The 23,827-nt window shown below is 42.5% G+C and overlaps 1 protein-coding gene across 4 annotated transcripts in view; it reads right to left on the bottom strand.

Moving 5' to 3' along the window:
• Positions 1-23,827, bottom strand: part of Piezo2 (piezo type mechanosensitive ion channel component 2) — a 347,577-nt gene that overhangs the window by 143,477 nt on the left and 180,273 nt on the right. For all 4 annotated transcript variants that reach the window (XM_057788597.1, XM_057788599.1, XM_057788598.1 and 1 more), the window contains exons 4-5: positions 21,921-21,963; positions 1,994-2,156 (exon numbers count right to left, since the gene is read on the bottom strand). In XM_057788597.1, coding sequence (XP_057644580.1) covers positions 1,994-2,156; positions 21,921-21,963 — 206 coding nt within the window. The remainder of the gene's footprint in view (positions 1-1,993; positions 2,157-21,920; positions 21,964-23,827) is intronic.

Below are 23,827 nucleotides of genomic sequence, written 5' to 3'. Positions count from 1 at the left end.
GCTACACTACCCTTAACTACAACCCAGGCCTGCACTGATGGCTGCAAGTGTTCCACATTCTACAGAAACAGCATCTGTTCATGACTTTTAATCACATCTGTGTTGAGTTATTAGTAGCACAGAGGGTTGATTTAGTGTCTTGAATATTAAGTTCTGTAATTCTCAAACCAGAGAACCATGTAAGGAAAGGAAGCAATAACTTATTAAGCACCCCCAAATAAGCATACACTCTGCTATGTGCTACTGATTCGATACTTCATATTATAGTTGCAACAAATGCACCATGCATTAGTAATATCTTTTGGTGCTGCTTATTGAGCCCAGGGCCTCAGACATGTCAAGCACATGCTCATCTACTGAGCTGTACCCCCTGTCTGCTAATCCCACTTTACAGAATAAGAAAGACAATAACTGTCTCTAGTATTACTCAGCCACGGTGTGTTAGCCGCCATGTCTCTTCTCAAAGACCAGTTTCCAGCAAACACCCTTTAGGCCCCATGTACAAAACATAACGTTGTCTTTACAGGTATCGATAAGGAAAATCCTAAATGTGCACCATTTCAGTTAATGTGCTTGACTGCCCCAAACTAGGGTGCTGGGCCAATGATTATTTAATCAAAACAGTTTCCAAACATTCTAAAATAACAGAGCAGTACAAAAACACCCTCTATCAGCATTCCCTCTTAAAACCACACCATTAGCAGGAAGGAAAATATTTCCACGTCATTTCTGGTTTGGGGTTTGTGGACCTGAATAAGAGATTTGTTCAGCAGCCACTCTTCTGTAATTACTTTCTATACTTCGTATCTTTTCTCACCCTAAAATATCAGAATAGATTTCCTATCTTTAATTCATAAGATTTTTGAGCAGTAATATAAATTCTAATTTTCATAGTGTAGAACTCTATCTCCTCCATATTATTTTGCTTCGACTAAGCACCTGCGGCAATTTTCTGTTTATTTGTGAAGTAAATAAACCCTTAACCAAAACCAGAGGTGTTTCCTTTGATGCACACATGGTGAATGTTCCTAATGCTTGCAACTCCTAATGCAGGCATGGTGAATGTTCCTAATGCATGCGATTCCTGATGCATGCATGGTGAATTCTCCCATGCAAAACTCATGACTAAATCATCTGGCAGCTACTATGTCAAGTGTCCAAACCAAGTACTTCAGAGTAGCTTTTTTTTTGAGAGAGCTTTATATCTTTGTATCTGGTGCCACTGACCACACAATGCACTGTCTTTAGAACATGGCTGTGCTCTGATGTGGGTCAGGGAGGGTGGTGGGGTATGTGACATGTACCCACCTGAGACACAGCTTCCAACATGTTCCTCATCTGTCAGGTGCTCCTGAAACTTCTTCACACATTTTAGATTTTAAAGCATCCTCTTACTTTTCTAAGTAATACCCTTTCTCCTGTGGAGCACTGTGAAATTGCCTGACTTAACTATTCAGAGCTAACACAGACAGCAGGAGGGTGAAGGGCACAGTCACAGAGCCACATCTCAGGATGGCACTGCACAGGCTGGAAAGTGTGGGGGAAGGGGAAACTAGGGCCATTTTTCTTCCAAAGTTACCGTGTACTGCTTCTCAGAATATTCTGCAGTCGTGAGCTGCGGAGCAAGGGGGTTGTGATGCTGGGGTAACATTTAGGCGTGGCTACCTGATACAACACTAGAGCATAGGGTGGCCAGATGGTCACCTGAGGCAACGGGAGCACAAACAGGCCGTTTGTAACTCCACTGTGAGGCCCTCGTGAAAGACGGCATTCTCATGCCCATCACCTGTGTCCTCATCACCAAGGTGTGGGTCTGAGTGTCTGTCCAGCAGTGTCACCTGGGCTCTGCACAACTACAGTGCCGACTTGTGCCTCATGTGCCTAGAGCCCCACAATGCTCTGCATACGGACTCTGGGACTCTGGACTCTACATAGTCTCAGAGGGAAGGCCCTGGGGATTGAAGAAGAAAGATGCAGATATAGTCACACTTACCAATTCTTCATTTTCACAATCAGAGTTAAATTGGGCTACTTCTTCCGTGTCTGGTTTCTTAACGATGTTTCTGCAGACCAGCCAGATGGTCAGGCTTGCAATGAACATCCCAACATCAGGCACAAACACCCTGATGCCATTGCCAGCATCAGCTCCCTTCAAGCTACGGAGGGAAGAAGATGGGAGGAAGTTATCTCACACATGTATGGTTTAACAATATTGCATACTTCAGTCTCTTAGTGATTTAAAATCAGAGATGCCTATTTCTGCCTAATGGTTACCAGAAAGTTCTTCACTGAATCCCAAATCTACAGAGATGCAGGCAGATCCCAAACCTTCCTGAGGGTTTTAGAGCCACAAAGAACAGAAGAGCTTTGGTGGTGCAATCAACCCAAATGGACCACTCCAGGCATGCAAATAAATCACACTGATGTTACATGTGTACACAACGATGCCTTTGTTAGTCATACGGATGAAGCCATTTAAAACCAGTATGTAGTAACTGGTAGAAGACCATGTAACAGAAATATAGGTCAAAGCCAGCAAGAAAATAAAAGAAAAAAAAACACTCCAAGAATCTTCTAATCCAAAATCTTGTAATTATTTTTGTGCTTAACTGAGTTTTGTTTTCCACATTGCTCCAAGAAAGGTTGATCTAGTGTGTTTATTTATTAATTTATTTATTTTTGCAATCATTGAGAACTGATGTTCAGCTGAGAAGGAGATTTGGGGTCAAGCCCAAGCCTGATAAGAGGCAGCTGCTTTACAAATTCCCACAATCCCCCACTCTCTTTCTGTGCTAAAAACATTACACCACTTGCCTTCTTTATCAGAGTTCAGTGAAATGAGATACTAGGTCATGACTTCAGAAAAATAAAGATGGGTACATATGTATCAAATAATGTGGATTTGGTTTTGTAAAATTTAAAACTTCTTTTCACAAAAGTCTTTTATTTTGAGACAGCAACATTAACTGGTATTTAATACTCTTCATGCATACACGGCCTGTGTGGTCATAACTGAGATTCTGAAACAGATAGGCTGTAGGTATGAGGAGAAGGGGCTTCAGTTGGAAGAGGAGGAAGAATCTGTCTGGAGGGCCATCCAATGCTATGACCTTGGGACATGTCCAAGGGCAATGAAGACAGGACTAGAAGGTGGCACACTGAGATGCTGGCTCAGCTGGTCAGCATATGTGTCGGCCAGAATGTGTCTAGAAAAACCCACACCACTCAGAAAAAAAAAAAAACCTGAGATCAAGAGTCAATGACAGACTTGGCACACTGTTTGGCACATGCCACAGACCAGGCCGGCCCTTCCAGTGCAATGAAGGATTAAGAGCAATGTATTCCCATCACTACGCAGGCATGTCACACACTAGACTAGGAACACATCCCACTGTGTTCTCATCACCAAAATGTGAAGGGAGAAAGCACGTTAGGAGAACTAATGAATGGGTCAATGCATTACAGGCAGAGAAGTTAAGACTCTGTGTCAATGGAGCAAGTGTGATGTTCGGTGGAGTCATTGAGAGTGGGATTTTCAAAGGCAGATTAGGTCTTTGAAGATGTTTGCCAGAGGGGGCAAAACATGAAGCAAAAGGTAGGCAGATGGATTTGCACATTGCATAATGGTATATGTGATTCAAGCAGTCATCCCTTGATAGGCACAGGAGACTGCCCCATGTTCCATTGGATGCTGTGGGTATCCAAATCCTTGAGTGTTCAGTCTCCTATATAAAACCATGTGGTGTTTGCATATAACATACACATGCTTACATAAATCAGTGAGATTAATGTGCATTTGTCAAGAAAATGTTAGCCTAAATCATGCGTTTCCCAGGGAACATGCCAGGGACCCATTTCACATATGAAAATCTCTATTTAGTTCATCATCTTAAACAGCAAAAAGTATTTCCTTTCCAGTCATGTAGGATCGCAGTGATCTCACTTCTTCATAGAAAATGATGCCTCTGAAAAACAGTAGGGCAGATTAAATTACGGCATGTTCAGAAAATGTCCTAAAAAACCATCAGTGAATGCAAATATGTGAGAGGCCAAGGTCTACATCTAGGAGTCTGGATGTGCCTCACAAATCAAAATACGTTGAGACATCCATGACAAACAGGCTAGACGAAGTGACATGTGAATCTTCTAAGACCTTAAGCCTGTTGAGCCTGTGCTGAATAGAGAAGGCTGCCTTCAGGCTGTGTGTGGTGGTGCCCGCCTTCAATCCAAACACTCTGGAGGCAGAGACAGAGGGATCTCTGTGAATTTGTGGCCAGGCTGTTCTATATCATGATATGTAGGGTTGTTAGAAGTACGCAGTGAGGCCCTCATCTTATTTTTTTTGAAGGCATGTCTTTAACGTGCTATGTTATTTCGACTACTGAAAATTCCCTGTGTAGACCACATGTGGAAGACATTAAGTCAGTTACGTTGACTTGGAAGGTGAATGGCCAACTTATAACCTACTGCCCATGATGGCATTTGGTCTGACTGACTTTCTAATCAGATTCCACTCTCCAGTCCGCATCCAGAGAGAGGCAAGATGAGTAGTGCTCATAAGCTTTACTTTCCCTACCTCATAGAAATGATGTTTTAAGGTCTTCCCAACTCTAAAATGTCCTTTTGACTACGAAAACTCAAGACAAAGAATAAAAAAATGTAGGCAGGAGCAGGACACACAAAAGAAAGCTGGCATTTCAGCATCCACGAAAGGGCACCCTCCAGAGATGGCCCGGGGTCACCAGGGCAAGGCTGTGGCTCCCTGTAGAGAATTTACTGAACACTGTGCCACGCCCTGGGTTCTATTCCCCAACACAGAAAAGGAACCCGCAGAGATCAATTCTTTTCTGCACAGCTCTTCTTGGGGGAGGCAATCCTCTGGTGCACAGTTAGCAGAAAGGTCAACTACAAGCGAATTGCGGTAACACAATTAAAACATCACATGGCCATCCATTAAACAAACAAGAGCTATCAAAACGCTCTCATGGAGTTTTCTGGTGGTTTCTGAAGCTCACACACTATGAATTGTTAGTCTATCGTTGTTTACCTTAAACAGGACTCTGTATGAAATGTATCACCACTGGATGGCTTTCGGTGACATTAAAAGCAACGAAATGAATGCAGATATAATTACAAAAACTTACAAACCTGATTCCTGCTCCTACACACACACATACACACACACACACACACACACACATGCATTCTGATTTTTAATTTAATATTCATCTCCCCACAGATAGCTAAGTCACATGTAGCAGAATATCGCTTTTGATGTGAATGGGGAAATTCTTAAACTGGATTTACAGTTCCTTTCAGTATTCAAGTCAAGGGCTTCTATAGCTAATGATTCACTTTTAAAAAGCAAGGATTGCTTTGTTTCTGTGAACCTGAAACTAAGTCCTTTTCTTCTATTGAGAAAACAGTCAAGCGCGGGGTTCTAATTATCACAGGGGATCGTTTGTGCTCCACCCCCGGCCCCCCAGTTAGTTCCTGGGTTTGTATACTATAAAGCTACAATGCTGCTTAAGCGGGCTTGTATACTATAAAGCTACAATGCTGCTTACGCATTTCAATACTCTTAGCTCGCTGTCACAGTTCCAAATAGCGTGGAAAGACACGCTATTCTCACATCAGTGTGCAGATGGGTTATCACAAGTCATTTAGGAAGAGTCTGTTCAAAGGAGCCCGTTCCTTTGCTGCCTGAATCAAGAGAGTCACAGTAGTGGAGCAGTAGATGCAACGCTCAGGACACTGCTACGTGCTAGTAGTCTTTGTGTGTGCTGCTCTCCTGGAGTGTGCTGCAGCTACCCGACACCAGCGCTTGTCCTCTCAATGGCCCCTGAGAACATGGTCCTAGACCACTGCCGGCTTCACATGAGCCCTGTGGGAGCAGCAAGCACAGCATGCAGACTGGCAAATGCTGCAAAGCAAGTACGTTCCCGTGTGGGAGCAGCGGCTGCACATTTATCAGCGCACTACTGCCCCTGGCAAACTCAAACAGAGGAAAGAAAGAAGACAGAGTCTAGAAGCAATAAGAGTGTCACTCACTCCCTTTGCCTGGCGCCTCAATTGGTAAGATCCTGAACCATCCCCTGGGCCCAGCACCATCAGCCCAGAGTCCTCTCTAGCCCCCTAGGCCCTAACCCAGCACTCCCTCACACTTGTATCTTTCATCTAGCCTTGTAGCCTCTCTGAACTGTCTCCTCCCTGGAGGCTCTTTGACATCTTTGGTCAGTGGCTATACGGTCTAACTGGTGAAGATGCTGGGGCCATTGGAGGGAGGCTCATAAGGGCAATGCTGATGGTAACCAGAAGTATCAGGTTTAGGGTTGGAGATCTGGTGCAGCGTTAAGAGCACTGACTGCTCTTGCCAAGGATGTGGGTTGATTCCCAAAAGGTGGCTCACAACCTCCTGCAACTCCAGTTCCAGGGGATCTGCTTCATTTTCTCTAGTCTCTGTGCATACCATGTGTGCACAGGTGCACAGACATACATGCAGGCCAAACATCCATGCACAGAAAACAAAATACTGAAAGAGAAATGAAAAATAAGAGATCTCAATTGCTCAAACACACTAGTAATGAACACACCGTCATCACAGATATTCTGCTTTTCATGGACTAGTGCACTGACTATCTTTGGAAAGATCAAATTAATTTTGTTGAGATACACAGTGGGGGACAGTAGCGGAGGAAGACATTTATTCTCCTCAGAAATGCTGGCCAGAAAAGAGAAGAGTCTTTGTGTGTAACTCGAACATAACAATGAATAAAGCAGTCAGCATGAGCTCTGGAATATAAGACCTCAAACTGAACCCGATTCCTGCTGAATTAAGTCAACAAATGTGTGTGAATGTCTGCCACATCACAAGAATTTTGGCAGACCCGGCACTAAAGACGGTGTGCTTTTCCCGAGCAGGACAGACTGAGAGGGAAAGAAAAGCTTAAAAGGTTCAGGAAGTGTGTGCGTGCATGCATGCGTGTGTGTGTGCGTGTGTGTGTGTGTGTGTGTGTGTGTGTTGTAGAGTAGTGTTTGTGCAGGTAGTCAGAGGCACATCAAATGTTTCCTAGACCATGCTGCACCTTTTTTCTTTTTTTGAGACACGGTCTCTCACTTAGTCTAGAGCTGGCTATTTAGCTACACTCCCTGGTAAACAAGTCCTCAGGATCCACCCATCTTCACCCTGTCCACCAGGCCACCAGCATTGGGGTGACAGATGTGTACTGCTGTTCCCAGCTTCCATGAGGTTGCTGGAAATCCAAATTCAGGTCCTTATAATTAAGTATTTTTGAAAACATTGAAACTAAACATGTTGTAACATAGTAGTCACAGAAAAAAAAAGTTTGCAAGCCATTCTCTGGGAAAACTCTTTCCTTTTGGGTGGAAGGCTCTGGAGGGGAGAGACAGATGAAGATAGCACAATTTCTATGTTCGAATTTCTAAGAACTAGATGTATTTCATAAGGCACATTTCTCAGATCTCCAAAGGGACGTGTTACGGCTATGATGCAGTATTGGAGGGAGGCGGTAGGTTACTGTTTGCTCTCTCAACCACATGGGGAGAGTACCCACATGGACTGAAACAGTCTCCCCTAAGCCAGCAGGCGAGTTTGAGTAGGTCAGATTTGTCATAAAAAATAAGGATAAATCTCGTTTTCATTTGAATTTTGAAGTTGCTGGTGAAGGATATCAAAATCTGTGCCTAGGTTAATTATAACTAATGAATAATAAGCTGTAAAAATATATCAATACTGCTGCTAAAGGAATAAAACAGTAGCCTATGACCAAAATACTCACTGCTATTTTAATTATTAAAGGTAAGAAAAGGGCCGCATTAAAGACTACAGAACTCATGGTGTCATTAGGTAAAATGCATGGTGATTATTTGTTTCACATTGCTAATAATTGGCAGCTAGCATTCGCATGTTACTCAAGATCTATAAATAAGCTCTTATCCTAAAGATGTCCTTTAAAGGGGATTGATCCTCGGGGGTTAAAATCTAATGCCACTTGATGAACCAATTTTACTTATATCTCGGAATTTGGACGTTTAAAATATGTTCACGTAACAGTTGACACTTTTTCTAACATGACTGTTGCTGCCACTCACAGAGACGAACCACCTCAGACACCGTGAATCATTTATTACACACATCTCTAGATTTCCATTACCATGAAAAATTGATAATTGTCCTGCTGATACTAGCAAACACTTTAGGGAAGTTTGCAATTTGTGGACTATTAATCATATTACTGATATCCTTTACAATCCACAGGATCAAGCTATTGTGAAATGACATGATCAAATAATTAAATGACAAATTTCAAAAATAAAAGTGCCATATACACTCACCTAGACCACATACTATGCTACATTAGCCCTGATTGCATTAATTTTTTTTCACTTTGAAGGATAGTGCTTGTGAATTTATTTATTTATTTTTATTTTCTGCTGCTCCAAAGCAAGCATTTTTGCTCAAAGGAGACACAGCCAAAAGTTTATGTTAAATTAAAAGGCCTAGATAAATTAGTCAATGAAAAGCCCCAGGTGTTCTTCTAAGTCAGGATGAGGATATGCTTGTCTGCATGAAAAGAACAAAGTCCCAGATGGCTCTTGCTATGATGTGTCTGACAAGGACAGCATCCCAGAAACCACTGGACAAATGGAGTGTCTGAAGCCTGATGACAAACACATCAAGAAAAGATGTCCCAAGAGGAAGAATAAGCTGATGACTTAGGGAGACACCAAGATTTTAACTCATTAAACCAAGACCTCGGGGAGACGATAAGTATACTATGCTACTGACCCGAAAAACAATGCTGTTATGTTTACTGACTATATTACATATTAATTCTCAGCCTGTCATCACAGAATCCAAATGATTTGTGCTTGGGGTGGGGGGATAAAAGGCACATCTGTGATACGACACAGTAGGATGTTGTTTTGCCATGCTAAGGATTGTTTATATTCTTTGGAACCAGTTGTCTGGACAAAGGATGATACACAAATATTAGTCACTTGAATGGAGGATAGTTTGGTCGGAGTAATCGATCTGATCAATCCAAATGTCATGATACAGATTTTGGCATACGTGTGCTTTAGCATTCAGCACTCTTTAGAAAGCTCTGGTAGTGGAAACTATAGTTGTATGAAGATGAAGAAAGGAATATCTGATGTATTACTTACTAAAGTCTACCCCACGGAAGGCTTTATAACCCACAGCCAATGCGGACACCAGGTACACAGAGAAACTGTCTTGAAAAACTCTTGTCTATATATATATATATATTGCCTAAAAGAACCACTCGGGTTTAGACTCCTGAAGTTTAAAGCAACATTGGCTTCTGAGTTGCTTTGGGTCAAAGAGATCCCCTGTGACAAACACACACATATACTTTTAGGAAACATTGTCATTTCTAGGAATGACAGATCTTCCTGAGCCCCCAGGAAAGCCTCAAAACACTGGTCTGAGAAGGAACATAAAGGCCAAAGTCTATTGTTCCCCTCACAAAAGAACAGAGCAAAACAACAAAGCCACCAAAGCCAGATTCTGATGCGCGGCTTTGGAGTGATGGAAAAGGTCACACAGAAAGGGTGAGAAGGAAGAAGAAGAATAGCCAAACCCGAGACAAGGTGGAAATGAACAGTGAACCAACAGTAGTAGCCCAAACCTAACAAGGCCTCGGCGCTAATGTAAGGTCTGAGAAAGGTCGTGGCTGTGACGAGAACTCGTTGAAAACAACACTGCAGTTTTAGAAAGTATAGGAACAGCTTTATGGCCACTGTTGAGAAGTCACTTGTCAAAAGGAAATAAAGCCCAGAGGCCCATGAGCCTTCCCCAACATCTCCACAGAAGCTGCTGCTGGCTCTCTCTCCGGGGATTTCCCTACTCACAAAGTTGATGCCAAGGATAAAATTAACAGTGCTGGATGGGGTGGGAACTGCGGCTTTTGTGAATCATTGCACTTGGAATTCGGGGAAATGGTTTTAGCAGTTCAAGGTCAATGGCAAAAGGACTGAATTATGGGTTTGTGGCTAAAGTATTAGGAGAATTTCTCCTAAACAAAGATTTGTTATTTTCACAAACTGGTAAAAAGATAAGCACTCCTAGAATGAGCCAAGGCTGTTGCAGTTCATATGTCTTCATCTTGGAAGCCCACATGTGAGATTATCTACTCCAGGTGGATCCCATTGCCCAGCCACATTCATCCTCACACGGGTCAAGTCGTGCCCATCTTGTGACTTGCTCTTGCAGCCCCTGTCTATCCATCTCTTCCCTAGTGAAAATAAAAACCTTCCCAGTGTACCAGACGCAAACCACTTCCTGAGTTCTGTCCCTTGATTCCAGCCCAGTTCTGCTTTGTCTTCATGGTACTTAGTGATTCAGTTCCATGCTGAGGACCCTGATCTGTAGTCTCACATGCACCTAACAGCACAGTGAGTTTCTCGGGATGCTCTAAGAGAAATGATCTGAACTACTACTTCCACATGGTCGTTTCATCCCTCAGATACCTCAGATGGCTTTTGTTGGCTCAGAAACATGTGCCCTTGAGGTGTCTGTGGACCATGGGCTACAGGCTCCTTCTGGCTTGATGGGTGGGTCAAATCAGTGACTTTGTGATCCCACTCAGTGACTGTATCAGAGGTGGTGGGAGACACTTCTGCTTGGTGTCATTCATGATCAGCCAGGGCAGCATAGTAGCAGAGGTGTGGAACTGATTGTGACCATCCCACCTCAAGTGGAGGAAGAATAGATCTCAGCACTCTTCACTGGGAAGGAGTAGACTCAGCTGCCTTGTAAACTTCTTCCCTAACTTCCAGGTAACAAACAGAATTGGTTTTGCTGTGTGTACTCCCCCCAAAAGCAAATGACTGTGAAAACATACTCACATCCCTCCCAGGCAAAAGGCAGTAGCCACTCTGACTTTATGTCCCAGGAAAAGTGGATGAGCCAAGCAGAGAAGCATCAACACTGCCTACCAACAATTTTCTTGAAAAAGTTAAACACCTGTTTTATGAAAGTGATAGTGAACATCCAGGAGCCTGGGGCAAAGCCTGAACTCTCAATTTCACATCTCTGAGGCCCAAGGTTTCTTCAGTCTCCTTGCATTGTGATCTGTGTCCATTAGTGTTCCGATGCAAAAATGTTAGTAAATTCACTGCCATTACCTTCTACCCCATACAGAATCCGATTATCTTTGTGGAGTTCTAAGTAAATAAACTTAACTGGTCAGAACAGAGTGCTGAGGATTTCAAACCCAAATATTTCCCATGGTGGTCCAGTGAAAACAATCTTTTCTCTCTTTATAGCAAGTAGATGATATGTTGCATCTGATACATGCCCTTTGCAGCCACGTGAGGCTCGGCCGTATCTTAATTCAATGCTTGAACTTCCCTGTACCATGTGTGTGCGCATCTTTTGGTGTTCTCCATCTGCTCTCTGTATGCTGTCCTCACAGGCCTCTCACTGCTCACACGGCAGAGACGGGATGCTTGCATCTGGCTTAGGGCTCTGCCATGCTGTGTGTACGTCCTGAGGGGAGCAGGCTACAGTCAGGCTTTGTTCTGTTCCTCTGCAGTACAGTTGAGCATCATCAGTCTGAAAAATCCTAAATCCAAAATGTCCCGGCTTCTATAACTTTTTGAGTCAACAGAGCTCAAAGTGAAACAGTGAAAGTTGACTTCATGCATGAAATTATTGAGATAAAAATCTTACAAAGATTTTTTTTCTGGTATAGATGATGCTCCTTGAGATTGATCCAAACTCTACACATACTTCTGAGTGTTAAAAAAATCATAAAAGTCTAGTTTACAGGTTGTTTTATATATCCTTTGTATCATGATATTGTACAAAGCACTTATGGAGGAGGTGACAACTTTACCTAAGAGAAATATGTATATAGTAAAATCAGTCTTGATAAACACACACACACACACACACACACACACACACACACACACACACACGAGATGTTTCTGAAAGGCTTCAAGAACGAGCCGGTACAAGAAAGATGCTACAAATACTGCATGAAGGCTGGGTGCTCTCAGCAGAAACTGGGAAAGGATAAAGCGGGAGTGCTGAAGGCCTTGACTTTTAGGCTGGATGAAGAAATCAGAGGAAGCCCTAAGTAAGTGGAGTACCAAGTGAATGTACGTGTTGACGCAAGCCAACCATGTTAAAACCCTAGGCTCCTGGAAGGATGGAAGGATTTAAAAAAAGCTTTCTCCTCAGGAGGAAATGGCAAAGCCTTCTCTTCTGGTCCATACGTGGATGTTGAGAGCATATGCTAAAATATCTACCATAGCTTTCTTCCTCTTGGATGTCTACAGCCTGAAGACTGCTCCCCTACGGAGACTGCGTGCCTACTGAGATTAGCTAAACCAGTCCCCATGTCCAGCTGCATGCCATAAACCCTTTGTTTACTGGTGGGTTAGCAATAATGCTGTCTCTGTGATTCAGTTGTGAGCAACAACCTCCCTGCCTTGACTCTGTTCACTCATTATAATAAACAGGCCGAGCTGGGTGGTGGGAGCCAAAGCAGAAACCCAGATCACCCGATCCCAGCTTTCTGCCTGTTTCTGTCTTTTCTTCTTTCCCTCACTGCCCAAATGAGGTCTGTCTTCAGAGCCATGCTTGACCTTGCAAATGGTGGGTAAGAGGTATGCCAACCCCACACTCCAGGAGTCCTAACAGTAGCTGAGGTAGGCAGCAGAGAAGACAGGAAGGAAACAGCATTTAGTAGCCACACAAGGTCTTTAGGTCTCCTCTACTCACTACCTATGGCAGGAAGCCACAATCAGGTCCGATGATGTAATTGTTGAGTAGTTTGTGTACATTTAGGAAGGCTTGCATGAAAACCTGAGTATATGTCTGAGGGGTGGTGGAGCATTTTCCATGATCTTAAGGGAAAACTGACAGTTCCTTCAGTTCTTCGTAGAGGCTGCCATTTTATCTGAGTCAAATGTCTTTGTCCCTAGCTAAGGTGTGTCTCTGCGAGAGGCAAAGAAAAACTACCTTATGTTAATGAGAGCTATGAAAGATCTGATTTCAGAATATGCACAGGACACAGATCAATACAAACACAAACTCCGAGTTTCTAGATAGCACCTATCAAGGGAGCTCTCTCAAACACTGCTTTTCCTAGACCCTACGCCTCAACTCTATCCTGCATGGAACAGATGGTTTGCCATCTCAGGCTTTCTACCCAGCATGTGCTAACACCCAGACTTGAACTCCCTCAGGGAGATGTTCTACAGCTTGTCTGTTCGCACTGCTAGTGAAACCGAAACCATCACGTGAATATCTCCAGCCCAGATCATGGTGCCAGTGTAAACACCCGGAACCCTGCTTTGGTTCTGACCACAGCCATTTATGGCCCCCAGGACCCTGAGCTACAAGGACCCAATCTGATAAAGACAGAGCTCACAAACCAGGAGATACTTTCTCCCAGTCATGTTTTCAAAGAAAAGTTTTAATTAAGGATAACATTTTTTTTTCTCTAAAGAGAAACAGATTATTTGACCAGATGCCTATTAAGTGATACCCTGCTGGGGTGAATGAAGGCTGAGCTGAGTATTTCACAAGCTGGAAACTAAAGTTCTAGGTAGAACCCAACAGTTCAAAGATGTAAATCACCTACACTGATTTCACACACACACCACACCCCTCCCTACACACTCAGAGATGGACACATAAACAGAAAACAGAGCAGAATATTCTCTTTCCCTCTCCCTCCTCCTCCCTCTCCCTCCCTTCTCTTCCTCCTCCTCCTCCTTCTTCCTCTCTCTCTCTCTCTCTCTCTCTCTCTCTCTCTCTGTCTCTGTCTCTGTCTCTCTCTCATATTTCCTTCCTAAACAGAGTCTCTCATTAAATCCAAAGCTCAGTGCTTCAGCTAGGATGCTGTACCTGCATGCTGGGGCTCTTTATAGGTGCCCACACTTGTAGAGAAGTATTCTTACCCACTGAACCATCTGCCTATCATACTCTAGCCCATGCCCTAGTCTCCTACTCTAGCCCCTACCCTAGCCCCCAGTCTAACCCATACCCTAGCCCCTTACTTTGACAATCTTTCTAATTTTAAAACAGGCTACTAAACTTTTCAGGAATGTTTATATACTCACAATGTGAAAGAACATAGAGGCCCTTATTCCAGAAGACCAACATTTATTGTAATGAACTCACAAATAAAAACAGCATGAAGTTAGGTTAAGACAGTTACTCCAGCAAACACTTTCTTTTCATAGGAGTGATTTTCATTTTTACTGAAAGACGGCCAACAGGATGAATTATGTAAGGAAAAGGGCTGGACTACATACTTCTGTGTGAAAATTATTGTTGGCTTATAAACTGAGCTGCCAAACTCCAGTTGAGACCACTCCTTCTTTTTTGTAGACATGATTAAAGCATTGAGGTGATTTGAGGTTCATGTTTTTTTTTTCTTTTCTGGAGGCTCCTCAGAGAGGCGAGACGAAGAAAAACCCACCTTGATACAAAGAATCTTTCATTTCATACATTAAAGTTCACAGATGTATGACCTCAGTTTGAAATTTCAGAAAGTAAGCCACTTGGAAAGTACAAATCTTTATTTTCCTCGGTGGTTTTCTCTCGATTCCTACGTCTGCACAGAACAACATGCCATGAAGCCATCCTTAGGGCCTGTACTTTCGTTATTTCTAAATACTGTGCACAACATCAGCTGAAGACATGATGGTAAATTCCATCACCCAGTTATTAAGTTGTGAATGCAGAGAATGAAACCTTTTAAATTTGGCCTTAAATTCTCAAAGGACTTACTTGTGCTCCAAAGGCAAAGCTGATGGTAACTAAAATATTTTGAGAAGGGCAGATTCTATGAAATTAGGGTCTGTGTCACTAACCCTAATCGTTATTTAAAATGCCGCTTGTTTATCGAGCATCTCTTTGATGTTCCTTATTTCCCTATCCTGTGGCTAGAACCTAAGGCTGCCAAGTGACAATGGGCTTTTTTTTCCTAGGAAGCTCAGAATAATGTAAGACCCAAAGGCAAGGCGGGACTATATGGAACACACATCACTATAAATATTGTTTGATCATAGAGGCAGACAGGCAGTGTTGGAGAAACAGGAGGGAAACATTTAAGAGAGTTCTGAGATGAAGAGGATGGGCATGCATGGCTGGGGTGTCCTAGAGAGAATCACAAGAATGAGAGCATCAGTTAGCTTTCTACAAGATACAGGGGACAGGCTACCTTATAAAGAGAAGGTATGCTTAGTACCTGAGCATCGTGCTGGCTTGTCCTCTGTCAAGTGCCTCGTGGTACAAGGCAACATCATGGCAGACGGTGATGACAGCGACAAGTGCAGGCTGAAGGACCACATGGGAAAAGTCCTTCAGAAAACCAGAGGGGCACACAGGGAGAGACTCTGATCATATTATAATTTTCTGTCTCCAGAATCAATCCAGGCCTTCTAGAAGGCAGTGACTCTTATTACCTACTAATTAGCCAACCTGGAGATCAGGCCTCCAACACACGGACCTTTGGGAGACCCTCAAACTGGACCTGAAGCACACTGTAAGGTGACAGGACTGGCGCTGGAGTGGCCTTCCTGGGCTGGGCTGCAATAGCATGAGAAACTTATTTATTCCTTGTAGATCTCAGCAGTTAACATGGTTCATCAGGGCAGGTAGAATACAAGGTGTTCCACCATGAGCAGGTAGGGATTTCATCTTATTGTGATAGTTGAGCCAACTTGGTAGCTGGAGGAAAGAGGCTTAGAAACAGAGCTGTGTTGATGTAGGGTCAGGGAAATGAAGTGATTTTGCACAGAGACACGTGGAATGAGGGACACATCTTTCCTCCATAACCAGGGTGGCCTGCCACAGGCACAGGTGGTCTCACCATCCAGCGAGGTGCTGTGAGGTAATGATGAGAAAATGCTAGATTCCTCTGGTACTGTTGAAGCCCACTGTTTAGTTTGAATGTAACTGGCCCCCACAATCCCACAATCCCATTGATAATTAAGATGGGCCCAACAGATGGATGTTTCTCTATAGTGGGTGCAACAAGCATGACAACAGGCAGAAGGCTTCAGGAAGCTGCAGTCTCCCCAGAGATAGAACCAAGCCCTTGAATCATGTCTACCTGCATTGTGAACAATTCTGGGAGAACATGTGTCCATTGTAGCTAACTATTTTTGGTGTATTATTTTACATTTTCAATTGGTCTTTGGAGTGACAAGGTGTTTCATTCCTCAATCATAAGAAAGCAACAGATAAAGCACATACAATTATGTTGACAATGATGTCATCTGAGTCTAGGAGCAATAACCACATTCACTGAGAATAAAGCTTTGACTTTTTAAGTGAAAATGGGCAAGAGATCAGTAAAAAGCCTGTTATTTTTAAACAGGCAGCAGTCAGCTTGACCTGAAAGCAGGAACCTGTCATTCTGTGGGCAGGCTGCTGGGCTCCAGGCTATGACCTGATGGATCCTTTTCTCAGATAAAACTGCAGCTCGCTCTGGAAAGAGCAAACACATTTAGACCCTCTTCTGATCTGACTGTGGTGGCTTTGGCTAGCATTCTATCACCTTTTGGCTTTTATCCCAAATGCTACCTATGGCGTGTGAGGTACAGTGGCAGACGCCTTTTACGGGTAGAAGCATTTACAGTCCAGTACACGGTTCTCCAAGCACATTGGATCTTCCTGAAACGCAAGTGCTGCTACCACTGACACTTGACACGGATGCACGCTGGCCTGCAGAGCACCAGGGTCTGTATCACACTGTGTGCACATGAGAACCAAACCTTTGCCACTGAGAATTTGAGCCATCCTAGTTTATAACTCTTACTTAGAACAGGGAGAGTGCCACTGGCTTGACACTGTCACACTTGTCTAGCATAACTGTGTCTAGATTGGCAGATGGCTATAAGTTATTTGTTTGTTTGTTTTTTTTGTTTTTTTTTTTTTGGTTTTTTGAGACAGGGTTTCTCTGTGGTTTTGGAGCCTGTCCTGGAACTAGCTCTTGTAGACCAGGCTGGTCTTGAACTCACAGAGATCCGCCTGCCTCTGCCTCCCAAGTGCTAGGATTAAAGGCGTGCACCACCACCGCCCGGCTATAAGTTATAAATATTTATAATCATAAACTATGAAACTCTGTACAGAAAAGCAAGGTTTCTGGTTAAAGCCCAAAGCTAAGCAGCATGGTGGATGCCCAGTCTCTTAAAAGGATCACACAACAGAGAGGTTTTCTTAGCCACTATCTCTAGACTTGAGCTGCGGGCTGGAGAGCACAGCTGTGGACCTAAGAGCACAGCTGCAGGCTACTTAGTCCTGCTTCTCAGATTTGGGGCGGTGAGCATGGCTCCCAGAGCTAGACGTGAACGTACCTCTGCCATGTTGAAAAGCCGAGCAAGGCAGAGTCAACAGCCAAAGCCACCAGGCCGGTCCTAGGCATGCCCACTTAGCATTTTAAAATTCTCCTTGTCAAAAAATGATTACAGATACACAATAATGACAGATTCAGACGAAAACAAACCTCTAAATAAGTCACAGTGTGTTTAAAACATATGCATAGGCTTGAGAAAGAGAGGAAAGGGATAGAGACAGTCATAGATCAAAAAAGTAATTTAAAGATAATAATAAGATGAGGTCCTTAAAGAAAAAATAAAGTAATAAAATTTACTATAATCCATGTAAAGATGGAAAATACACAGAGAATCTAGATTATGTGTACTATTGTGTTTTCTTTATTTTTTGGCTGTTAATGAGCTAATTGCTAACAGATATTTGGTTATGGGGGCTATTAAGTTAAATATATTATATATATATATATATATATATATATATATATATATATGGTATCTTGACTTCAAAATTTAAATGAGACTATGTTGCTTTAGAGAAGCAGTTCTGCTTTTATTTCCACAGAAAATGAGAAGTTGTAGACCCCTTCCATGTTAAAATGGTTTGATCAAGTAAAACACCATGAAAAGTCTCTGATGGGAATGATGGCCCAGGTGATCCAATATCCCTAACAGCTTCACAGCAACTTCTGAGACAATGTAGCTCCACAGACTATTGCAGTCAAGTATTTAACCATAATTCTAAATTTACTCAGGATTCCCATAAGATTACCAGCACCTCCAGTCAGCAGGAAGTAGTATAGAAAACTATGTCCATATTCCCAAAATATTGTTTATGAATGTTTGTTTTCATTTAAAGGGGGTTGTTTATAAATGGTTAATGGTCATAGTAAATTTGTTTCTAAAGAAAAAAAGGGATAACCAATTGTTCCTCTCTGGAATTGCTTGTGGTGAAGCTTTTATCACAGGAAAAGAAACTGAGATAATTTCTAAGAGTGGAAGACTGGAAATATTATATAGTCAAGGCTATGTTAAAACACTGAAATAATACCAAACCATATTACTATTTAAAGAGAAGGGAACAATTTTAAACAGCAGTAGTCTACAGTCTTTCGATCATACACATCAATGGAATATTAAATTAAGATGTGCAAACTCATAAAAAGTACATCTCATAATCTGAGTGTTACTATCTTGTTAGTATTGTCTTGAAAATAAAATATGCATTTTGAAATGAAACAAGCAAGTTTAAGAGTCAATATCTGCAGTGACAAAAGAAAGATGAAAGTCAATAATCAGAGCAGTAAAAAAAAAAAAAACTTCCTAAGGTTACACTTGACTGAGAAATATTCTAAATTCAGCATTTATTTTTCTTAGAAAATATGCTTCCTGACTCCAGCTACTGGCAGAACCCAAAGGCTATGATATACTAGGATTGTGGAGCATCTCTAGAGTTTAGATGTAGTTTCAAAACACCATTCCTCAAGAGAGATACAGGGTTCATTAGAGGAACAGATGGCCATGCCGGTCATGGGCCGACATCAAACAGCTCATTGTGACAGAAACCATAAAGCTCAATGGATCTTTAAGAAGAGCAGGACGATGATGGGAAATTGTTCCCAAACGCTAAAAGTAAAGTAATTCGAATTTACAGGACTTGGTGAGTGGAAGAAGAAGTTAGGCAACCTTGCAGAAAAACCAGAATACTTAGCGTGCGGCTCTCTTGAGAACAACTAACAAATCCAGGTTCTCTAAAGGTCGGTGTTGGAAAAAAAGAAGTCAGGAAGGGTTGTGGTACTAATCTAAATAAAGAAACTATTCAAAGCAAGAAAAGTGACATTTTTGACGGGATCAGGAAATTTAAATATTGATTTGGGCCTTCAGTGATCCTAAGACTCACTACTGTTTGCAGCCTTAGGGATGGTAATGACATTATACTTCTGGAAGAAAATGTCCTTTGCTTTATCAGATGTCAAAATTTCCTTAAACAGAAAAACACAATGCTTAAGACTGTTTTTAATATATTTGAGAGAGAGAGTGAGAGAGAGAGAGAGAGAGAGAGAGGGAGAGGTACAGAGAGAGGAGAGAGAGAGAGAGAGAGAGAGAGAGAGAGAGAGAGAGAGAGAGCCTAGAAAACATGGCTAAGTCTTACTGAAGCCGAATGGTGGATATAGGACGTCTACATTGCTATTTCCCCTGCCTTGTGTTTGCCTGAAAGTTTCTATAACATGAGAGAGGGATCAAAAGAAAGATTCATGCAGCGACTCCACACTGCATCTTTCCTCATTCTTTGTGGGGTTGGCCACCCCTCCCCCGACAAATATCCTTAGGCTCCCCTCCCTGGTATCCTTAGTAATGACCTATGAGAAGTCACAGAACACTAAACCACTATGGTGCTGCGAGAGGAGAAATACGTTTTTGACTCTGATTATGAAAATGGTTAAGCAGATGCCGTAACAGTGGGTCTGGTGAAGTCTTCTATCCCTACTGAGAAAACAATGACACATTTTTAAACACGCTATTATTTCCTTAGCATATTTTCAGTACTCTGTGGGCTTGATAAGTCAAATTTTAAATGAAATGATCTAGCAAAAATACACGTATGAGTTTGCATTCCCACCAGCAATGGATGAGTGTACCCCTTTCTCCACAACCTCTCCAGCAAAGGCTATCATTGGTGTTTTTTATTTTAGCCGTTCTGACAGGAGTAAGATGGAATCTTAAAGTTGTCTTGATTTGCATTTCCCTGATCGCTAACGAAGTTGAGCATGACTTAAGTGTCTTTTGGCCATTTGAACTTCTTCTGTTGAGAATTCTCTGTTCATCTCAGTGCCCCATTTTATAATTGGGTTGATTAGCCTTTTACGGTCTAGTTTCTTGAGTTCTTTATATATTTTGGAGATCAGACCTTTGTCAGTTGTGGGGTTGGTGAAGATCTTCTCCCAGTCAGTGGGTTCCCCTTTTGTCTTAGTGACAGTGTCCTTTGCTTTACAGAAGCTTCTCAGTCTCAGGAGGTACCATTTATTCAATGATGCCCTTAATGTCTGTGCTGCTGGGGTTATACGTAGGAAGTGGTCTCCTGTGCCCATGTGTTGTAGAGTACTTCCCACTCATATTTGGTTTCTAGCCATAAATAAAGGATATTGAGCATATAATTCGTGATCCTAGAGAAGCTAAATAAGAAGGTGAATCCAAAGAAAAACATATAGGCATCCTCCTGAATATTAAACTTCATCAGGCGATGAAAGGAGACAGAGACAGAGACCCACATTGGAGCACCAGACTGAAATCTCAAGGTCCAAATCAGGAGCAGAAGGAGAGAGAGCACGAGCAAGGAACTCAGGACCGCGAGGGGTGCACCCACACACTGAGACAATGGGGATGTTCTATCGGGAACTCACCAAGGCCAGCTGGCCTGGGTCTGAAAAAGCATGGGATAAAACCGGACTCGCTGAACATAGTGGACAATGAGGACTACTGAGAACTCAAGAACAATGGCAATGGGTTTCTGATCCTACTGCACGTACTGGCTTTGTGGGAGCCTAGGCAGTTTGGATGCTCACCTTACTAGACCGGAATGGAGGTGGGTGGTCCTGGGACTTCCCACAGGGCAGGGAACCCTGATTGCTCTTAGGGCTGACGATGGAGGGGGGACTTGATCGGGGGAGGGGGGGAAATGGGAGGTGGTGGCGGGGAGGAGGCAGAAATCTTTAATAAATAAATAAATTAATTAAAAAAATACACGTATGAAACAAAATAAAATTAGAATTACTTCTTTCTGATTCAGTGACTACGTTCAGATTGAAGGTTCTACGTGGGATGCCACATGCCTCTGGGAGAAAATCATTTGCTGTATCTGCCCCCTTCAGTTCAAGGACAGATAGCTCGGAGGAGCAGCACTAACCAGACACAGCTACCATCACCTTCCTGATGCTACTGGGAGTCATCTCCTTTGCTTGTGGGGAGATACCAGTGTGGAAAGGATTAGGAGTAAGCGACACAATCTTAGCATTATGTTAGAGCTGGTAAGATGTAGCTGTTTTAATAATTGGGATAATCAACATAAATACATATTTATTTGTATTAAAACAAGATGATGAAAACAAGAAAAGGTCAACTCTACTTGCTACAGTTCTTTAATTACAGAGCTAATCTTTCAGACTATTTTGTGGTCCAAGCATTCTCAAATCAAAGTTCATTTTCTTCTTTACTTCTCCTTTGTGTAGAGGTGGGAAACTTATTATCTTATTTGTATTTTACATTTTGATTTTTTTTTAGACAAGTTCTCATATAATCCAGACTGGCCTCCGACTGCCTGTACAGCTGAGGCGGGCCTTGAGTTGGATCTTTGAGTCTCCATCTCTGAGGTGTGAGGATTACCAAGCAAAGATTCTATGAACCAAAGCTCTAACTTTACAAAGACAGTGAGGCTTTGAGACATAAAGTGACATCATGTCCAAGGTCACAAAGTCAAAGAAGTGATGGCAAGGCTATTGATTCACAATGGAGAAACCACTTAGAAAAAAAAATGGGACAGTGGTGGCTACATGTGGGCTGTGCTAATCCCGGCTTACCTTTCAAAGCCAATCTGCCGGAAGGTCTTTTCCCACGTCGAGCCTGAAAGGTAAAGAGACCACGGTCAGCACACTCATGGACTCAGCTTCCCTCTGCTACCTCACATGTCAGTGAAATGACATTTTCCCTCAAAGCCATCACTCCCACATCTGGTCTGCAGATGGCCTTTGCATATTCTTGGTATTTTTTTTTTCAACTCATGCTTAATTAATAATATAGCGATAAAAAGATAATTAGATTCATTGCATCAAATATTCATCATCCCTTTGCAAATGCAAACATTCAAAATCTTCACTCATGGCTATTTTGAAAAATTCAGTAATTTCTTGTTCGGTTGAGTTAAATACTGTGCAATAAAACATCAGAGTCTTTTTCTTCCATCAAGCTGTAATTTTGTACTTGACCACTCCCCACCACACACACCTTTTCTAGCTTCTAGTAACACCATTTTACTCTTCTTCCAGGAGGTAAGTTTTCCAGATGCCACAAATGTTACACAAGCATAAATCAGAAAAATGGAATCACATCAAATTGAAGTTGGCAAGCAACCACACTCCAGACATCGCAGTATGTCTAGTTGAGAAAAATCTGAGTCTTATTCTCATTAAAAATAGTGTAATGAGGGCTGGGAAGATGGATAAATCATTAAAATATTTGCTGTGCAAACAAACATGAGGACCAGAGATGGGATCCACCCGCCCCACAGAAGTGCTGGCTTTTATTAAACACTATCCCGGCAGATACTGTGCATGTGCTGAAGTTAAGGGTTTGTGATAACTCATGGCATTTTTACATCTTTATTTTAGACACTATGGCAAATCGTCTCCCATCTGACATTTGGTGTGTAAGCTGTGTATGCACCAGCTGATAGCCACGACAGATCATGTCCTGCTATGTACTGGTGCCTTCATCCCCCATCTGACATTCGGTGTGTAAGCTGTGTATGCACCAGCTGATAGCCACGACAGATCACATCTCGCTATGTTCTGGTGCCTTATTCTGCAAGTAGGAGTGGCGAGTTCAACCTGTAGTCTCCAAAGGCTGCTAAGAAGTTGCTCACAAAAGGCTGAGGAAACTGGGCTGGTACAGAAATCTTGAGAATTCTGCCCCAAATGCTTTATCTTCAAGCTGCCATAGAGATATTCAGGGGCAGGTCAGCTTCCTGGAGGACAGGGGCTCACATGGGACCAAGAAACCCCAGGGTTGTCTGGACTAATCTCAAGAGAGGCTGAATTAGTCTTGAGGGACCATAAACTGTACTTCACCAGGAGACTGGGCCTGTGTTAACTGATCATGGTGCAGTGTTTTAGATAATTTGAAAGACTGGATTTCAGAGATGAACAGCATGCTGATTTAAACCAAATTCAGAGGTATTTTCCGGAATGACATCACTGGGATCCAGCAGAATTCCAATTGGCTTTGTGAGTGCAACTGAGATCTAACCAGGCCAGGAATGTCCCTTGGCCCCAAGCCCAGAGAACTGGCCTGCATATAAAGATTTTTTTCTGTGAATGCTATGCAAGATGATGGAGAATCCTTATCTCAAGAAATCTTTGAGGCGAATGATCTACTCTAGAAGTCCTACCAGATCAGACAGCAGTGAATAAACACCCGTGGGTAGAAGCCAGGTGCTTGCACTGGCTGTCACCTGGACCATATTATGAGGTGGGAATGACGCCTCCTGTCAGAGGGTGAAGCTGATGGTCAGGAGCAGAGCAAGCATGGGGAGCAGCGAGGTGATGCTGAGAGGGGCTTGATGCTATTCTTCCTGACTTCTGTTTCCACTGGGAACCAACATACCTCAATTTTCATCCATTTCTATCATTTTTTCTGATCTTCCAAATGTATTTGAAGATTTTTTTCCTTCTTTTAGTTCTAAGAAAATCTTTTCTCTGATTTCTCTTAT

The sequence above is a fragment of the Chionomys nivalis genome, chromosome 14 (assembly GCF_950005125.1).
Source record: "Chionomys nivalis chromosome 14, mChiNiv1.1, whole genome shotgun sequence".
In the NCBI taxonomy this organism is placed as follows: domain Eukaryota; kingdom Metazoa; phylum Chordata; class Mammalia; order Rodentia; family Cricetidae; genus Chionomys; species Chionomys nivalis.
This window is presented reverse-complemented; position numbering and strand designations above follow the sequence as displayed.